Consider the following 17,927-nt stretch of genomic DNA (forward strand, 5'->3'; position numbering starts at 1 on the left):
ATAATGGTTCTTCCCGGATTTCATTGATCCCGGCGCGTATTTCTGGTTCTGTTTTCTTTCTAGAACGCTTGCTTATGGTGATGATATGCAGATCTTCGATTTTCGTCGTAACTCTAGGTCGTCCTGACCTCGGTTTATCCTTAAAACCGCCGGTAATAGAGTAACGCTGTATGGTCCTGTGAACTGCTCCTTTGGATATCTTCAGTTTTGTGGCGATTTCTCTTTGCGAATACTTAATTCCTTTACTTTTCCCATGATGAGCACTTTGTTTACTGGAGAAGATCACAGTCTCAAATAAATTGGATCAAACCGAGCATTATATAGAAAATCCTGAATCACCTCTTCAGAAATATTTGTGATGTCCTGTTGCCTACGAATTGAATTCAAAAATATTTGTCCAACACTTTGCAATGCCAGCACCATCTGAGTTATCCCAAGCCGATCGTAAATTGAACACCGCATCCTTAATCGTGAATTCTTTTACCGCTTCGCAAATATTTTCTAAAGCAACATAAGAAAATTTAACGTTTTGAATATTTCTTGCATCTTTGTTATCATTTATGTACCATACCTATGTACCTTTTTCAGGTGCAATAATTAACAATAACAACCTTTTTCTGTCAGTCGGATTAGGTTTTAATCCCTCGGTTGAATAAGTGGAGTAACATTTGGTGGCATATAGATGACTGTTGAAGCTGATTTCCGGAGGGTGACTAGGAGCGTTATCCAAAATAAGTACGGCTTTAAGTGACAAATCATTATTTCTTAGAAAGTTTTGAACTTCTGGAACAAAAAATTATGAAACCAGTCTTTAAAGATAGCTCCTGTCATCCAAGCTGATTTGGAGTGTCAGTAATGAACAGGCAAGGCGATAATTTTTGTCTTTTCCACTTACAAGAAGTTTTACTTAATGGCTACCTGAAGCCATGAAAACAATACTTTGTTTTTCGGTGGAGCAGTCTTTGCAGCCCACGAAACTTATGTTTTTCCAGGAAGAATTTTCCAGTATAAACCTGACTCGTCAGCATTATATATTTGATCTGGCTTGAGGTCCATACTCTATATTTTTTCTCGTTTAACTCGATTTGGGCAGACCAGTTCTGGTTGAGAAGATAGCTTCTCTCCGGATATTTTCAGATATCGAACTCCATACCTTTTTTTAAATTTTTGTAGCCAACCATCGCTTGCAATAAATCCATATCGGTTACAATTTATTTTGTCCAGTATGGAAATAGCTTTTTGTTTCAATATCAGACCACTCACAGGCAGATACTTTCTACATTGCTCCAAGAAACATTTATACAGCCTTTTTTCTACATCTGGAAGTTCGGATGTCCTCAAAGTTTTTTTTTATTTTTCGACGGTGCTGGCGATGGTGACGTTTTGACCAAGACGTCAGTGTTGCAGGTCCTTTGATAGCATGTGCATTGTTGGTCTGATTAACAGTTTAACCAATTTTTTCCGGCTCTGCCTCAATACTCACAAAAGCCCTACTGACATTTCACTGAGTTCTTCCAATTATGTCAATGTCATCAGCATATAATAATTAGGCAGTCTGTGCCTCTACTGTTGACTGCTGTGCACTATTTTTTCAAGGACGATGTTATACAAATGTTTAAAACCTTTTTTTTTGACATCGAAAGGTTCTGGTAAGTTTCATAATTCATAAGTTCTCTCGAAATATAGCAAATTTCTTTCACTAGGTTAATGTGCACATAAATTCATTTGGTTTAAAATGAAGGACATAGCCATGAAATTTATATTTGCGTTATCATTTATTGGTTAAAACCATTGCAAAGTGTTCGTTTTACCTCGATTGCTAGCATAAAATATAACCATTGAAAGGAGCTAAACGCCACACGCTAACAAAATAAATACCAATTTATTAATTTAAAGAAGTACACTCATATACAAAATCTATATTATATACACCGAAAGCTGAGTCTTATTTTAAGAAGTCAACCTTTGAGTTTACGATATGTGATAATTATTTTTTTTAAATTTAGACTGAACATCTGAATTCTTGAGCAAACAAATTTAAATGATTAGACATTTATTGGTAGGAAAAGCAAAAAACTTCTATAGCTCAAATAATAATTCGAGACAGTCATGTGATGGGCATAAAAATTATATGATGATTGCTTATGGCATACTTTTTGTTCAAGGTTTTAAAAGTATATAACCTATCGGTCTACACAATAAAAAAAAGACTTGGGGTTCTAAAATTTCTCATGCAAGACTTAGTTTTTTTCAATTATTTTTAGACGGTTTTATCCTTTGGTCGTAACATACATCCTTGGCTAAATGCATTAGGCACCCATGAAAAGTTTCCATTATTTACAAATAAAGTAATACATATAATAAATAAAACAAGTATGCGGAAATGTTCAATGTTTTATTTTATTCATTAAAAATTAACATTTAGTGTTTCCATCTATCTCGGACCTAACCAGCTTACGACATTCATCTGGACTTATTTTGTCCCATTCTTGCCGCAAAACCTTTTTGAGTATCTCTTTTAATGTTGTGGGGCTTCCCAGAAGCTCTCAATTGGGTTCAGATTTGGGGAATTCGCAGGCCATGGAAGCAGGTCCATTGCAATTTCAGAAAACCAGCTGTTTGAGAGGGAAAAGATGGTATCAGAACGTTTTCCATAATACAGTGGAACTTCCATAAGTCTAACACTCAAAATGAAAAAAAAAAATCGAGTTCTAGAAACTTCCATTTAAAGGAAATGAGATAAAAGTTAGTTTAATTTTTTTTATTTTATTAAATGGAATATCATTTAATAAAACAAAATGTTTGTGATTCTCAGAAGCTTTAAAAAATCAGTAATCATTGGTTGGGGTTTTTTTCTCATTGCATTTTAATTTATAAAAAAATTTATTCTCGTTAATTACGTTGAAAAAACGATCTGGCGTGTTGTTTTCAGTAAGAAGAGCATCACGTATTGTTTTCAAGGTTTCATGGACCTTAGCTTGTTCCGGCTGCACAGTTAATCGTTCAGCTGGATCTGCATCACTGATGGCTTCCACTTCATCAGATGCAACCGAAAGTAAAATTTCTTCTTCAGACTGCCTATGACAAACAATAATTTCACTATTCACGTTAATTTTGCATACCCGAAAAAATCCTCTTGCATTTCTCTGAACTCATTTATGGGCACACCAAAGTCTGCGTGAATTTCTCTTAGTTCTGCCAAACTTGAATCGTCTTCTTCGTCCCAATGAGAAAGTTTGACAAATCCAGCTTTTATAAATGAATTTCGTATTGTGGAACTCTTTACATCACAGTTCTAGGACATTGAAACATTTTTTTATGCAGTCCAGTAAGGTAATTTTTGGACTAAAATTCCTCTCCTCTAGCGAGGAAAGTATTTTGCTGATGATTCTTTTTCTGTAGAAGCACTTGCAATACTGTATAACACCTTGATCCATTGGCTGTAAGGCGGCTGTCATGTTTGCTAAAAAAACAAGCTTAATAGACTTTAAATTTGTTGGTTATTTGTGCGCACTGCAGTTGTCAACAAAAAGAAGGATATTTCGTTTTTGATTAAAAAAATACCTTGTCCCACTCCTTAACCCAATCTTCAAAAAAGCCAGTTACCATCCACGACTTTTTGTTTCCTCGGTACTTTACAGGTAAAGACTTGACTCCTTGTAAACATCGTGGCTTATTGCTTTTGCCGATCAAAAGAATTTTAAGTTTTTCTTTTCCACTCATATTTGCTGCAATCATACATACATGTTACCCGCTCTTTATTGTGTTTACCACCGTGTCATTTCTCACCCTTAAAAGTTTAATTTGGAAGGCATTTATAAAAGAGTCCAGTTTGGTCTCCTTTGAAGATGTCATCATCACTGTAACCTTCGATTAGTTTTGGTAGAACATTTTGTTTCCAATGTCTTCTTGATTAAGTGAGGCACTCTCTCCAGATAGTATTTTTTGATCAATTCCATTTCTAATTAAAAAAAAAAAAAATATATTGTAAAACACATACAAATTTGCGCGGGTACTACCCCTTGCGAGGAATTGACAAATCCTTCAAGAGTAAATCTTGTCATGAACAAGTGCTTTCTCAAATAAGTCGTTCGGATTCGGCCTAAAATTGTAGGTCCCTTCCATTCCTGACAACAGTACTCGCACACAGGAATGGTTGAGAGTTGTAAGTCACTAGGCCCTGCTTCACAACGGACTTTTGCGCCACCCAATCTATTTATTATTTAGGAACTTTTAAGATATTCCTTTAAAATGGATAGTTTTCAAAGCCACTTATGGGGCGAAATTTAATCGATAAGATTTATAAACTAAAATAAGAACTAGTTAACTCCTTCAATCAAAACCGAAGTTCAAATGAAGAACATACAAGCTCTGAATAGCCATCCCTCTTCTTCAAACAAAAGTAAAGAAATTAATCACAATAGACTTAAGGTTGTTTCCCAAATAAGAGCAAAGAATTTAGAACGTATCTACTAAACAAACGTCTAAAATAATTATATTAGCCTTAGTAAATTTCGAAAAATAGGTTAAATAAAATGGAATTTCCCCAATAGGAGAAAAAGTTCGAGTTAAAAAGACTATTTGGCATTAAACAGAATCTACAAAAATCGATTTTTATAGAAATTCGACTGACAAAATTTCGAATTATGGTGGGCAAAATTCATGAATATAAGGTTGAAAAATCAAAGTTCTCAACAATATTTTGAGTTATAGATAAATTCGACTTAAGGATGTTCGGAATTGGAAGTTCCGCAGTCATACCTTCTCCGTGCTTAGCTGTTGAAACTACGTAATTTGAGTTGTATTCTTCATCAACTCTTCACCTCACAAAAGTTACACCAAGGCTACCACATACCTCAACTCTTCACCTCACAAAAGTTACACCAGGGTTACCACATAACTGAAAAAGAAGAAAAATTACCATTTTCAAAATAAAAGGTATGACAATTCTATGCTATTGTTCATATTTTCTGGTTTTCAATACCTACATCAAAGTGTGATTCATCTGACAACAAGACGTTGCTCCAATCTTCTTTAAGAAAATGTTGATGTTTTCCGTGCTCATTATAGACTACGCTTTTTGTTTTTTCTGGGAGCCATGGCTTCTTCCTTGCCTTGCACCCTTTTATTCCAACTTCTGTGAGTCTTCTTCTAATTTTTCGAGCTGAATCTTATTTGCCAATATGTTCCGACACGTCAGCAGCCAGTTCGTTTCCGATTTTTTAATGATGTTCGAACTAAAAATCGATCTTTTCTTGGCGTGGTTATAACGGTAATAAACAGTGAAGCCAGAAAATGCAAAAATCAATGTTTGCCAACCCAATAAGAGATTTGGAATCAAATCCAACAAAAAGAAATAATGTACATATATGTATATTAGTTTTTCGAAGAAAAGAGTGAAAAATAAACGTGCCTAATACTTTTGGCCAAGGCTGTACATATTTCTTTTAAACTTCATTGTTTTATGGTTGAAATACAATAAGTGCGTATTCCATATATAGTACAGTGAGAAATTCGCAACAAAACGATCCACGGTAGCCAGATTTTTGTATTTAAAAATTTTTACAACTGAAAGAAGATCTGTCAGAATAGTAATAAAAAAAAACACAAATAGAAGAAAGTTTTGTGAAAATCAAAAGTTAAACTAAACTTAGCAAAAAAAACTACATAACTAAAACTTATAAAATGGACAATTTTCAAGAATAATTGGCAATAAACTATCTGTAAATTGAGATTCTATAAAAAAAACTTCATTTAACAATTGCTTTAAGGAGGGAAATTGGTCGTAGACTACTACATTAACATTTGGTGTTGTTAATTCTTTATATACCTGAATTCGTTCGGATTCGTCATATAAACTGTAGGTCCCTTCCATCTCTGACAACATTACTCGCACACAGAAATGGTTGAGAGTTGTAAGTCACTAGGTCCTGGTTCTTCATGGACTGTTGCGCCACCTAATTTATTTTAGTCCATTTTCATTTACAAAACTAAATAATATGTAAACAGTAACAGATTGATTTGTTCCCAATGGAAAACACATGATCCCAAATGCACAACTAGTCAACGAACACAGCTATCGTGATACAAATTCAATATCAATCGTACCAGCCTGAATATGTGCGAGTTAAAATGTTCATTCCATCGCCAAAAAACGAAGAACATCGACAAAACAAAATCGCAACAATATAATTATTGCTAACCCGCCTCCAGCCGATCAATTCTCCTTCCCTTCACCTAAAAGTGACACCTCTCAATTTTTAATTTTCTACCACAACGTTGGTGGATTAAGAACAAAAATGAACAATATTCTTCTCTTATCCTCATCACAACAATTCGATATTTTTGCACTCACTGAAACATGGCTCTCTGAGAACCATTACAATGCAGAAATGTTTGACAACCAGCTTTTTAACGTTTTTCGCAAAGATCGATGTCAACATACAACTGGTTTGAACAGGGGGGGGGGGGGTGGGGTATTGCTTGCCATTCGTTCATCTCTCTTGTGTATGCTTTTGGATTTGCCATCTTCAACTATCGAAAATAATTCTGCATTAGACATAGACCAGCTGATTGTACGAGTAACCGCCGATAATATGCATGATGTTTATGTTATTATTAGTTATATTCCACCAAAAAGTTCATTTGAATTGTATAAAACTCATATCGATAATTGCTCTTTTATTATTAATAATCTTAAAGAAAATCAGCATATTATAATTCTAGGTGATTTTAATTTACCAAATATAAACAGTATTCAAGCCACCTGACAGTGGGAATGCACCTGATGTCAACATTTCACACGAAATAATAAACATTGGTGACCTACAGGTACGCACAAGTGAAGTTGAGGAAGAATTGAAAAAATTAAACGAAGATAAGCAACCTGGATTTGACGGTATCGCTCCCGTCGTTTTAAAAAAATGTGCATCTGTATTGGCAATCCCTCTTCAAATTATTTTCAATCGCTCTCTTCGAGAAGGTGAATTCTTGAGTGAATGGAAAATTTCTTTTATATCACCTATTTTCAAGTCTGGCTCGAGAAATGAAGTCACCAACTACCGTCCCATTTGCAAAATATCTGTCATTCCCAAACTTTTTGAAAAAATTATTTATAATAAGCTAGTTTTCCTTCTTAAAGAAGTAATATCTCCTCTGCAACATGGTTTCATTAGTGGAAGATCTACTACAACAAACTTAACTATTTTCAGCAATTATGTCTTAGGCATTCTTGAAAAGGGTCTTCAATGTGACGTGGTGTATACCGACTTCTCTAAAGCTTTTGATAAAGTCAATCATTCGCTTTTAGTTTCCAAACTCAAAAATTTAGGTTTTCACTCTAATTTACTGTGTGGTACCCGTGGCATGATGGTTAGTGCGTTGGACTGTCATGCTAGAGGTCTTGGGTTCGATCCCTGCCTATGCCATCTAAAGTCTTTTCACGGGTACTGCCTCTTGCGAGGAATTGACAAATTCTCCAAGAGTAACTATTGTCATGAAAAAGTGCTTTCTCAAAATTAGCCGTTCGGAGTCGGCATATAAACTGTAGGTCCCCTCCATTCCTGAAAACATTACTCGCACACAGGAATGGTTGAGAGTTGTAAGTCACTAGGCCTTGGTTCTCAACGGACTGTCGCGCCACCCAATTTATTTATTTTACTCTAATTTACTAAGATGGTTTGAATCGTATTTAGTAGGTAGAGTTCAATATGTTCGGATCAATAATATACTTTCGGATCCAGTGGAAGTTACTTCTGGCGTTCCACAAGGAAGTCATTTGGGGCCAATCCTATTCTTAATCTTTATTAATGATATCCCATCACTTTTAAAAAATTGTTTTTGTCTGATGTATGCCGACGATCTGAAACTATTTTTAAGTATTCGAACTATATCTGACTGCATACATCTGCAGAATGATTTGTCCAAGCTGTACGCTTGGTGTGTTATAAATGATCTACATCTTAATGTTTCTAAATGTCAGAGTATGACATTTTGCAGAAGTTTTTCACCAATCATCTATCCTTACAATATTGAAGGAATCTCTTTATCTAGAGTAGACGAAAAAAAGGATCTGGGTGTAATCTTTGATCGAAAATGTACGTTTATTAGCCATATTGACTACGTAGTAGCCAAAGCCAGCTCAATGCTTGGGTTTATTTCCAGAAATTCTAAGGACTTCTCTGACCCTTTTACTTTTAGGTCACTCTATTTTAGTTGTGTTAGGTCAATATTAGAATATTGTTGTACCATATGGAACCCAATTTATGCAGTTCATTCCACAAGAATTGAAAGAATCCAGAAAAGATTTACTAGGGTAGCTATTAAGATCTTACGTTGGAATGTCGATTTGCCTTCTTATAGCTCAAGGTGCTTGTTACTAGGCATCCAAACTTTGGAATCACGAAGGAAATATTTTGATGAAATGTTCGTAAGGGATGTTATCAATTACAAAATTAATTGCCCCGATTTGCTATCATTAATTAATTTGCATGCACCTTGCCATGAATTGCGGCACAATATATTCTTTTATGTCCCTTTTCATAGGGTTAATTATGGAAATAATGAACCCATAACTCGTTGTTTAAGACAGGCGAACTCGGTATGTTGTGTACTTGATTTTAATATGTATTTAAGCAGAGATAGCTTTAAAAAACAACTATTATCATTTATGAACACTGGTGGATAATCTGTAGGTATGTTATTTGTTGATTGTTAAGTACTTTTAGTAGTCTATAAGAGACATTATTGCTCTGCTTGATGAATAAATAAATAAACATTTGAGAACGAGTATTCAAACTACCGATATTGTTTTTGTTATTCGTGAAAAATCCTACTATACTATGGATAGATTTTCCAACAAAACACGGGTAATGTTTCTGTCCATTAAACTCTAAAACGTTGCCATTTTTCTGATTTTTACATTTTTGATTTCCAAATATTTTTAAAAACAGAAACTTCTGTGACTGGCTTCAGGGGGGGTTACTGTGACTCGTGTTTGGCTCTTCTGTACCATTAACGTTCAGTTAGTATTTTTTTACCTATTCAATTTTGCAGCATTCAAAACAAATTCATCAACAAAAAAAATATTGGCAAAGATCAATTAGTTCAACTAAGTACTTATCTCATTATAAATTCTTAGCACAATTGCAAACGCAAACATATTATTGTAGGGGATTTACATTATAACAATTTGTTTTTAAATATGAATTTGTTTAGAAATGTATAGGTAGTGAACAAATTACGCACAAACATTTTAATTACATGTTATGTACATAATTTAAATGAACATCATTCTTCCTCCACACCTTGAAAAGTGTTGGATTGATGGACGATTGTCAATTTTGTTTTGATAGGAAGTAAACAACAAAATTATTAATTTAAAAAAATTATGGAATTAATTTAGTTCAAAGAATAAGAGAGTGAGGGGGAGGTAGATAATATATGTCATGTATACGAATATAATATTATGTTTAAGTAATTTGTATAGATTTTACTGATTTTCTTCTTTATATTTATTCTAATTGCAGGTCTTCACAGTAAAAGATTCACTGAGAATTCCAATCGCTGTATTAAAAGCCGGTGAAACTCGTGCCCTCAACCCAGATGTTGAATTCTACGATACTTCAGTGACATTCAAACTAATCAAGGGCAATGGACCAGTGTACATTCTTGGCCAAAACCTTAAAGATGATGTCGAAGTTGTAGATATGGAAGATGAGGACACAGACGAAGAAGACGATGGTGAGGAGGAAGAAGATGAGGCACATCCCCCAAAGAAGAAGCAAAAGGTTGAAAACAACAGCGACGCCAAAAACACTAAGAACAATAAGAAGAAATAAATAACCCCCCACACAAAAGATGAGGGCTTTATTTTTTCTAGTTCCTTTTTTCTCCCATAAACCCACAAACAAAACAACAAAAAAAAAACAACAACTTTCCCTTTTGCAGTTTAAATTAGGTTAAAATTTTAATTTTTAAACAAAACTTAAACAAATAATGTAAACAGACTAATGAAAAAAAGAAAAGAAAAATGACATCTATAGGTAGCTGCAATTGATATCATTGTTTTCAGTTAAACTACTCTGCAGCTCTCTGGAAGACTCGTATTTTAGTGAGACACATAAGAGTGTCTAATTCCAAGACAACAACAAGCAATATCTTGTTTTATAATTTAAGTGACTATTAAACAACAATTAAACTGAAACAAAACGTTTTTTTCCAATAATATGTGCTCTCAAATCAAACAAAAACATATTGTTGTTGGTCTTCTTCCAAAACAAACAAAATAAAACATTGACCAAAACGATGTTAGTTAGGAAAATGGCTTTTTTTACTAAAATGAGGAATATGTTCCTGTCTCAATCGATACTTAAAACGAAATATAATCGAGGATATATTGCTGTTTTTTTTTGTTAAAAAAGCTATTTAAAAGTTTCGCTAAAAGATTTTGCATTACTATTTACTCTCAAAAAGCTTGTTAAAGAAAAAATGTAAATTATTTTAAGAATACTTACCTAAGATTTTAAAGTTAAATAACATAATTAATTGTAATTCATATCTACAATAACTTGAAAGATTGTAAAGCTGTTGCACTGCAATTAAATGTATACATTATCAATTGAAACAGCAACACAACACAGGAAGAACACACTAAAGACCTAGAACTTGAATACACTTTGAATTTCTTTTGAATCCATTGTATATAAATGATATAACTGAAAACAAATAAAGTTTGTTTACCATTTTTAAACCAAGTTTTTTATTTTCAATTTATTCAGTAAAAGTTAAAGGGATGTCGAATTGGTAGAACTTAAAAGTTTGAAACGAAAGTATGCGTTGTGCGCTATTATAGTATGAAGGATATAATCGCAAACAGCAGATGGTCAGCTCTTGAAACTTGCACGAGTCTATTACCAAAGATTTCCAACGGTAAAACAAAACTAATTTTGCAACGATAATAGGTATCCTAACAGGTCACAAGTCATTGGGCGCCGACATGAATATGTAACGGCTTACCTACTTTATGTAAAGGACTATATTAAAAGCTACAGAATTTGCAATTACTAAAACTAAAGACGTAGTAATATGCTCGGACTGCCTTTCCACTTTAAATGCTATCGGAAACGTTAAAAACCAGTCACCTGTTATCACCAAAATACGTGACAATATTTTCAAAAACAAAAAAAACTTAAACTAATATGGATACCAGGGCACTCCACTCCGGTATCAAAGGAAACGATTTAGCTGACGTGCAGCCAAAAATGCTTCGATGCAAACAAATATATGCGAACTTGCGCCTTCCAAAAGAGACTTCCTGAAAGTAATTATTAATTTAAGTAATTAATTTCTACGAAAACAAAAGGAAAGAATAATGGAACAGTTACAACCACCACTATTCGATCATCAACCCAAAAGGCGAACCAATAACGATTCCAACTGAACATCTACCGCAATTAACAAATGTTTCATCCGCCTTCGGCTGGGCCACACTCAGTTAACACACACACATCTATTAAAAAAAGAACACCCTCCAACCTGCCACCTATGTCAATCCAGTCATATCCTAACAATCAAACATCTTATCTCTAACTGTTATAAAGTAAACGAACTGTATAAACGTCTTTTCAATACAAACTTAACTGATCTCTTATCAAAAACCACTTTTGAAAACATAAAAAATGTATATAAAATATTAACTTTACTTAAAATTGAATCTGTTATATAGCAATTTTTCATATTCATAAATGTGAGGGGCTGTCGGGGACTCGTGGTCATGCTGTTTGAGCGAGCCGCGGATCTTCGGCAGCCCCATACATTATACTTATACTCCTATTTTTATAAACTCTAATATTCATAATATTTCAAGCCGCAAGTCATGGTAGCTAGCGCTTTGTAAATCTGTATTATAATGTAAATTTATTTATAATGTAATAAGAAATAATAATAATAATATGTAAAGGATATGATGCGAATGCAAAAGAAGAATGACAATATTAGGAAACTAATTTTTCGACGACATATGCTAGGTAGCTAGGTAGAAATGGCGATCTCAAGGCAACCTAGCCTGATATCCAATCAGCGCTGTAGTGCGTAGTTTTGACACCAAAAACTCGTTTGACCTTTAATTCAAAGGGATAGATTTATAGAGAAGCTTCATAGCGATTACGTTAGAGCCATTTTGTCGCATTGAGAAAAAAGATTAGGTCCATAATCTTTGTCTCAGATAGCTCATCAAGTTCTTGAAAGCATGCTTTTCCAAAGCATTTCATTCTAGTGTTTGCCAAAGCTTGACAATTGCAGAGGAAATGGATTATCGTTTCACTTTCACTTTGGTGTTGTAAGAGATACCCAACATCTGCATGAACTCCTATAGGCCAATGTCCGGTACAAACCGCAACAATCCTCGCTATGTCTTGCCTTGGCCTGCATAGAAGATCGTTTGTACGGGTTTTATTATAGGTGGGCCATATCTTCCTAGATATAATGCAGTTGGGTAAATTGCTCCACCTTCGGTTTGATTCAGTTTGGTAGATAGAAAAGATTTAACCCTTCATAGCACCAAGAGGAATGTTAACCATTTCCGCAAGTGAGCTATGAAGGGCCGATCCTTGCCTGGCTAGCTCGTCAGCCCGTTCATTTCCCACGATATGGCCCGGGACCCTATCAGGGTGATAAGCTCATCGCGACATTGCTGGACCAATTTAGATGAGGATATGGCCGAGTTAATGGCTTTGACAGCTGCCTGATAGCCGCATTTCGGTTTTGGTTTGTTTAAGTATCTTACATACATGCCTCCCTTATTACCCGCAGTTCAGCCTGAAAAACGCTAGCAAAGTCAGGAAGCCTAAAGGATTTGGCAACATTTAGGGACTCAGAAAAGATCCCAGAACCAAATCCTTCTTTGAGCCGTCAGTAAAGATGGTTGTGTCGAAACCTATCGACACTATGTCATCCTCTCAATCTTCTCTCGATGGGAAAATAACCTTACAACCCTTACTAAGGCTCAACGATTCGGGGTTATCACTCGCAACCCGGAAAGTGCGTCTTCATCAGTAGCTCAAGAGATTCGGCAGGAGAGGCTGTCCAGGTTCCATCAGGCTTTTTTAGAAATGAAGGATTACAATGTTCCTTCGATAAGTCTTCGATTGATTGACAGTATTCTCTCCAGTCTTGTCTTTGGGCTGATGACAGGGCTTGCTTGTAAATTTTAAGAGAGTCTATAGGGTTGGTAAGACTTATGTTTGTGGCAGATATTGAAAGTTGTCCTCGTCATTTTCCTAAGACTGGACAGTTCTTCATTCCACCAAGAAGGAATGGTTTTACGTCTATATTTAACTGGGCAAGAGACTCTTAAAGCTTCACTAATAGAAGTTTCAAAGGTTTTCACCTTTGATTCAAGGTCTTCTATCGATTCAGTGAGATTCGGTAAGTTGCTTAGTTTGGAATTCGCAATTTGACTGAATTTCGTCCAGTCAGATCTTTTGGGATTTCTGTAAGGCGAATTTTCCGAGCTCGGAAAGACGAAAGTGGGAGTATTGCCTCTGTTATAAATGGTCATATTATTTTCAATAATAAAATCAAAAATTGACTCACCTCGTTCATTGATCACAGAACTTCTCCAAAGTGTATGCCGAGCATTTGCGTCGCCTCCGATCAGAAGGTTTGCCTTTTTGATGTTAGCTTCGGTTATGATTTTGCACACCTCCTCCGGAGGTGAAGGTGCATTATGGGCAGAGTAAAAAGAGGCCAACAGCAAACCCTGTGTATTCTTATCTTCAAATCTGACAACTGTCAGATCGGGAGTGCTAAAATTTGGACATAAAAAACCTTTTAAATGTTTCTTAGCTAAAATACAAGTTCTGGGATTACCTTGGTCTTGATCACCAGTTTTATAAAAGAGGTCGTATTGGTTGTCTTGGAGGCCTCGGATCTTGACGCCGTTTATCCACGGTTCTTGGATAACGCCAATGTCGAAGTTTTCCTCCCTAAGGAAAACTCTCTGAATATCTGAAGCGCACTTAGAGTGCTTCAGATTAATCTGTATGACCTTTAGCGCGTTTTTTTAATTATTTTTAGCTGCAGACTCCGCTTATAACATCGTCAACCTCGACGTTGTCATCAGCTTTGTCGGTGTCTGTTCCCCGACTCTGCAGAATTTTAATTTTGGCATTCCCTATTCCAAAACTGAGTTTGTATTCGGCCTTTTCGAGAGCCCCTAGACTCTCCTCGCTAATCCTCAGAATGTAAGAGGCGCTGGTCTCCTGCGGTTTTTTACTTTTTTACTTTTACTTACTTAAGGTGGCGCTACAGTCCTGTGTGAACTAGGGCCTCACCCAACAAACTTCTCCATCTAGCTCGGTCCCTAGCTAGATGTCTCCAGTTTCGCGCTCCAAGTTGGGTGAGGTCACCTTCCACTTGCGCGCGCCCCCTGATCGGCGGTCTTCCTCTACTGCGCTGTCCTGTGGGTGCGGATTCGAAGAATTTTCGGGCCGGAGCATTGGTTTCCATGCGCTCTACGTGACCCAGCCATCTTAGTCGTTGGACTTTTACTCTTCTGGCTAAGTCTACGTCGCTGTACTCCTCATCAAACCAGGGGTTCCTTGTTGGTGGCTGTTTGAAACCCAGCACATCAGAGGCGGCTTCTCTGATTGCATCTTGGCAATGCTGCCACTGGTTTTCGATACATTGCAGAGAACTTCGAGAGAGGTTACTTGTAACTCGGTCGGAAAAGGATTTGGCGATCTCTGGCGATTGTAGCCGTTCGACGTTGTATCTTCTCCCAGCACCTCACTGTCTTGCCTTGGGTCTGGAAATCCGAAGTCCTACCTTGGCTACAACGAGGTAGTGGTCCGAGTCGATGTTAGCTCCTCGGAAAGTTCGTACATCCATGATGCTGGAAGCGTGTCTGGCGTCGATCGCAATATGGTCAATCTGGTTGACGGTAGATTCATCTGGAGAAGTCCAAGTTCCTTTGTGGATGTTGAGGTGTGGAAAACGCGTACTGGCTACCATGACGTTTCGCCCCGCAGCGAAATCTATGAGCCTGAATCCATTGTCGGAAGTGTTGTCGTGCAGGCTGTTCTTCCCGATTATTCCACCAAAGATGTCTTCCCTTCCTAGCTTGGCATTAAAATCGCCCATGACTATTTTAATATCTTAGCTAGGGCACTGCTCATATGTTTTGTCTAAGAGCTCGAAGAACATATCTTTGGTGTTGTCGTCTTTCTCTTCTGTGGGGCGTGCGCGCATATCAGGCTAATGTTGCCGAATTTAGCCTTGATGCGTATAGTCATGAGGCGCTCATTGGTGCACCTATAGCTCAAGACTTCTTGCCTAAGTCTGGCTCCGATGACGAATCCGCATCCAAATAAGCGCTGTTGGTTTTCGTGGTAGCAGTCACCATAGTAGATATCGCAGTTTTCATCCTCTTTTTGCCCGGCCCATCCCACCGTATTTCCTGAATGGCGGTGATATCTGCTTTATATCGTTCTAGGGCCTCCGCTAATTCTTCGGCCGAACGTGGTCTGTTAAGGGACCTAACATTCCACGTGCATATCCGAAGTTCGTTGTCCTTTATTCGTTTGCGTTGGTTGTCAACAGTAAATCCGTCCGTATCCGAGGCTTGTTGGTGCTTCGCAACTATGAAAGCTTTTACGTGGCCAGGAAGTCACCCCGACGCACAACCTCCAACCTGGAGGGCCAGATCCTAGTATAACTCCAAGGATGGGGAGCCGGATAAAACCGCTCCTTACAGGCCTGAGATTCGAATAAGTCGAAGAAGCCCTATAAGGTGTTCACTAAGTAGTTCAACCTTACTGGAACTAATACGCCAACGTTGATTCCATCTTGGGAATTCCTCCGCTGCCGTCTGGATAAGGAGAGGTGCCTTAGTGGAAACACCTCTTCCCACCTCTCTCGTTTGCTGCCCCCAACAACTTTCCACTGGGGTTGGAACCCAATCTCCAGTTGAGGTACTGGGCACCCGATGTTCACCACGTGGAGGTGAGAGTAGGAGTTGATAGACAGAGGTTGGTTTTAAGAAAAACCTGTGGACGCTTGTGTCCTCTTGAATGCACATGTCTACCATTTGAACATCGCTTTTTTTTTACTTTTTTTAAATTCAAAAATTTAAACAACTTTTATCTTTTTATTGTTCAATTTAAATTTTTTTTGTACAGTGATACCTTAACAATTTTTTTGTTTAACATTCAAATTGAAATATTAATTGTGATAAAATAAGAAAGTGGTGTATATACAGTGTCGGACAAAACTAAAGCACGAAATCATTTTATTTTGAAAAAAGTCAAATAAAACTACAAATTAAGATATAAAATTATTTTTTTTATTTATTTTAAATAATAATATTATTGTCTTAAATTAACGATATTTAGATTTGCTATAATTATTTACATATTTAAAATACTACACAATATTTAGAATTCTTATGAAAATCGATTGGACAAAACTAAAGCACATTTCACAAACACAATCTTTAAAACTATTTAAATTTCAATATTTAGTGGCATATCCTTTATTTTTTATGACGGCAGCACATCGATACACCATGGAGTTGATAAGGTTTTCTATGTACTGGCTGGGGATATTATTCCAAACACTTTGAGTCTGTTGAAAAAGTGAGTCTTGGTTTTTGCAATTGGAGCGATCAATTATCTGATCTACAATTCCCCATAGATTCTCTATGGGGTTGAGATCAGGGATTGTTCTGGCCATTGCATTACTTGAACATTATTTTGATTTAACCAATCCTTCACAACTTTAGCAGTATGTTTAGGACCGTTGTCATGTTGAAATATCCATCTCAATGGCATGTTTTCTTCTATATAATGATACATGACATTTTTAAGGATATCTCTATACATGAAACGATCCATTTTACCTCTAATTCTGTGGATTGGTCCAACTCGTTCACAGGAAAAACATCCCCAGACTATAATACTATCCCCACCGTGTTTTTTTTGTTCCTTTTGAATAGCGAGGATTTAAACGTTTACCTTCTGGCCTGCGTACTGTATGAAATCCGTCGGAACCTTTCAAATTGAACTTCGATTCATCAGAGAAGAAGACCGTCCTCCATTTCGCCGCATGCCAGTTCAAATGTGCTTTTGCAAATTCAAGTCTGGCACGTCTGTTCTTCGCAGAAATAAATGGTTTTTTTTCGCTGTTCGATATGATCAGAGGCCAACATCGACCGCTCTTCAAGGGATAGTCCTGCTTGATATTTTTAAACCCAATTCTTTTTTAATGATTTCCGATGATATGAAAGGATCTTTTTTAATAACCCTGACGATTTTTCTTTCTTCGCGATTTAAAGTTTTTCGCGGTCTACCACCACTATGAATAGTTAGCACTGTTCCTCGAGCACGAAAACGTGAAATTTTGTGTGCCAGCAATGACCTCAACAGAGAATAAACGCAGTGTGTAACTGGGAGGGTTTGAAACCGCCCTTGCCACCTAGAGACATCCTTAAATTTTTACTGAAATCAGGATGGTTTAGTGAGGCGCTCTTAACTAAAATGCTGATTAATCTTTCCCTAGGAGCACAAGGTTATCCAAGTGAGATATTTTTTCGATCTTCACAGATGCATCACCCCATACAACGTAATCGCTATTATAGAAACAAAAACGTAATAACACTTAAGCATCTTGCACATGAGCTACGAACTGCGAACTGTTGATGTTCGCATATTTTTTAAACCACCCGACGCAAAAATATTTCTCCCAGACCGTCGATCTCAAAAAATCAAGAGGTAAACAATAATTTTATAAGAATTATAAACAGGAACGCAACATTCAGATTTTCTAAAGAAAACAAAGGTAAGCAGTTCAATATTAGGGTGTATTACAAGGAGACCCATTGTCGACAGCGTTATTATATATACATATGTATATATAATATATACAGATGT

At 36.4% G+C, this 17,927-nt stretch overlaps 1 protein-coding gene across 1 annotated transcript in view; it reads left to right on the forward strand.

Annotated features, from left to right (window-relative positions):
- LOC129950253 (nucleoplasmin-like protein) overlaps positions 1–10,750 on the forward strand; it is a 43,729-nt gene extending 32,979 nt beyond the window's left edge. Inside the window, exon 3 of the mRNA XM_056062134.1 lies at positions 9,528–10,750. Coding sequence (XP_055918109.1) covers positions 9,528–9,839 — 312 coding nt within the window. The 3' untranslated portion in view covers positions 9,840–10,750. The remainder of the gene's footprint in view (positions 1–9,527) is intronic.
- The last annotated feature ends 7,177 nt before the right edge of the window (positions 10,751–17,927 follow it).

The sequence above is a fragment of the Eupeodes corollae genome, chromosome 1, assembly GCF_945859685.1.
Source record: "Eupeodes corollae chromosome 1, idEupCoro1.1, whole genome shotgun sequence".
Taxonomy (NCBI): Eukaryota; Metazoa; Arthropoda; class Insecta; order Diptera; family Syrphidae; genus Eupeodes; species Eupeodes corollae.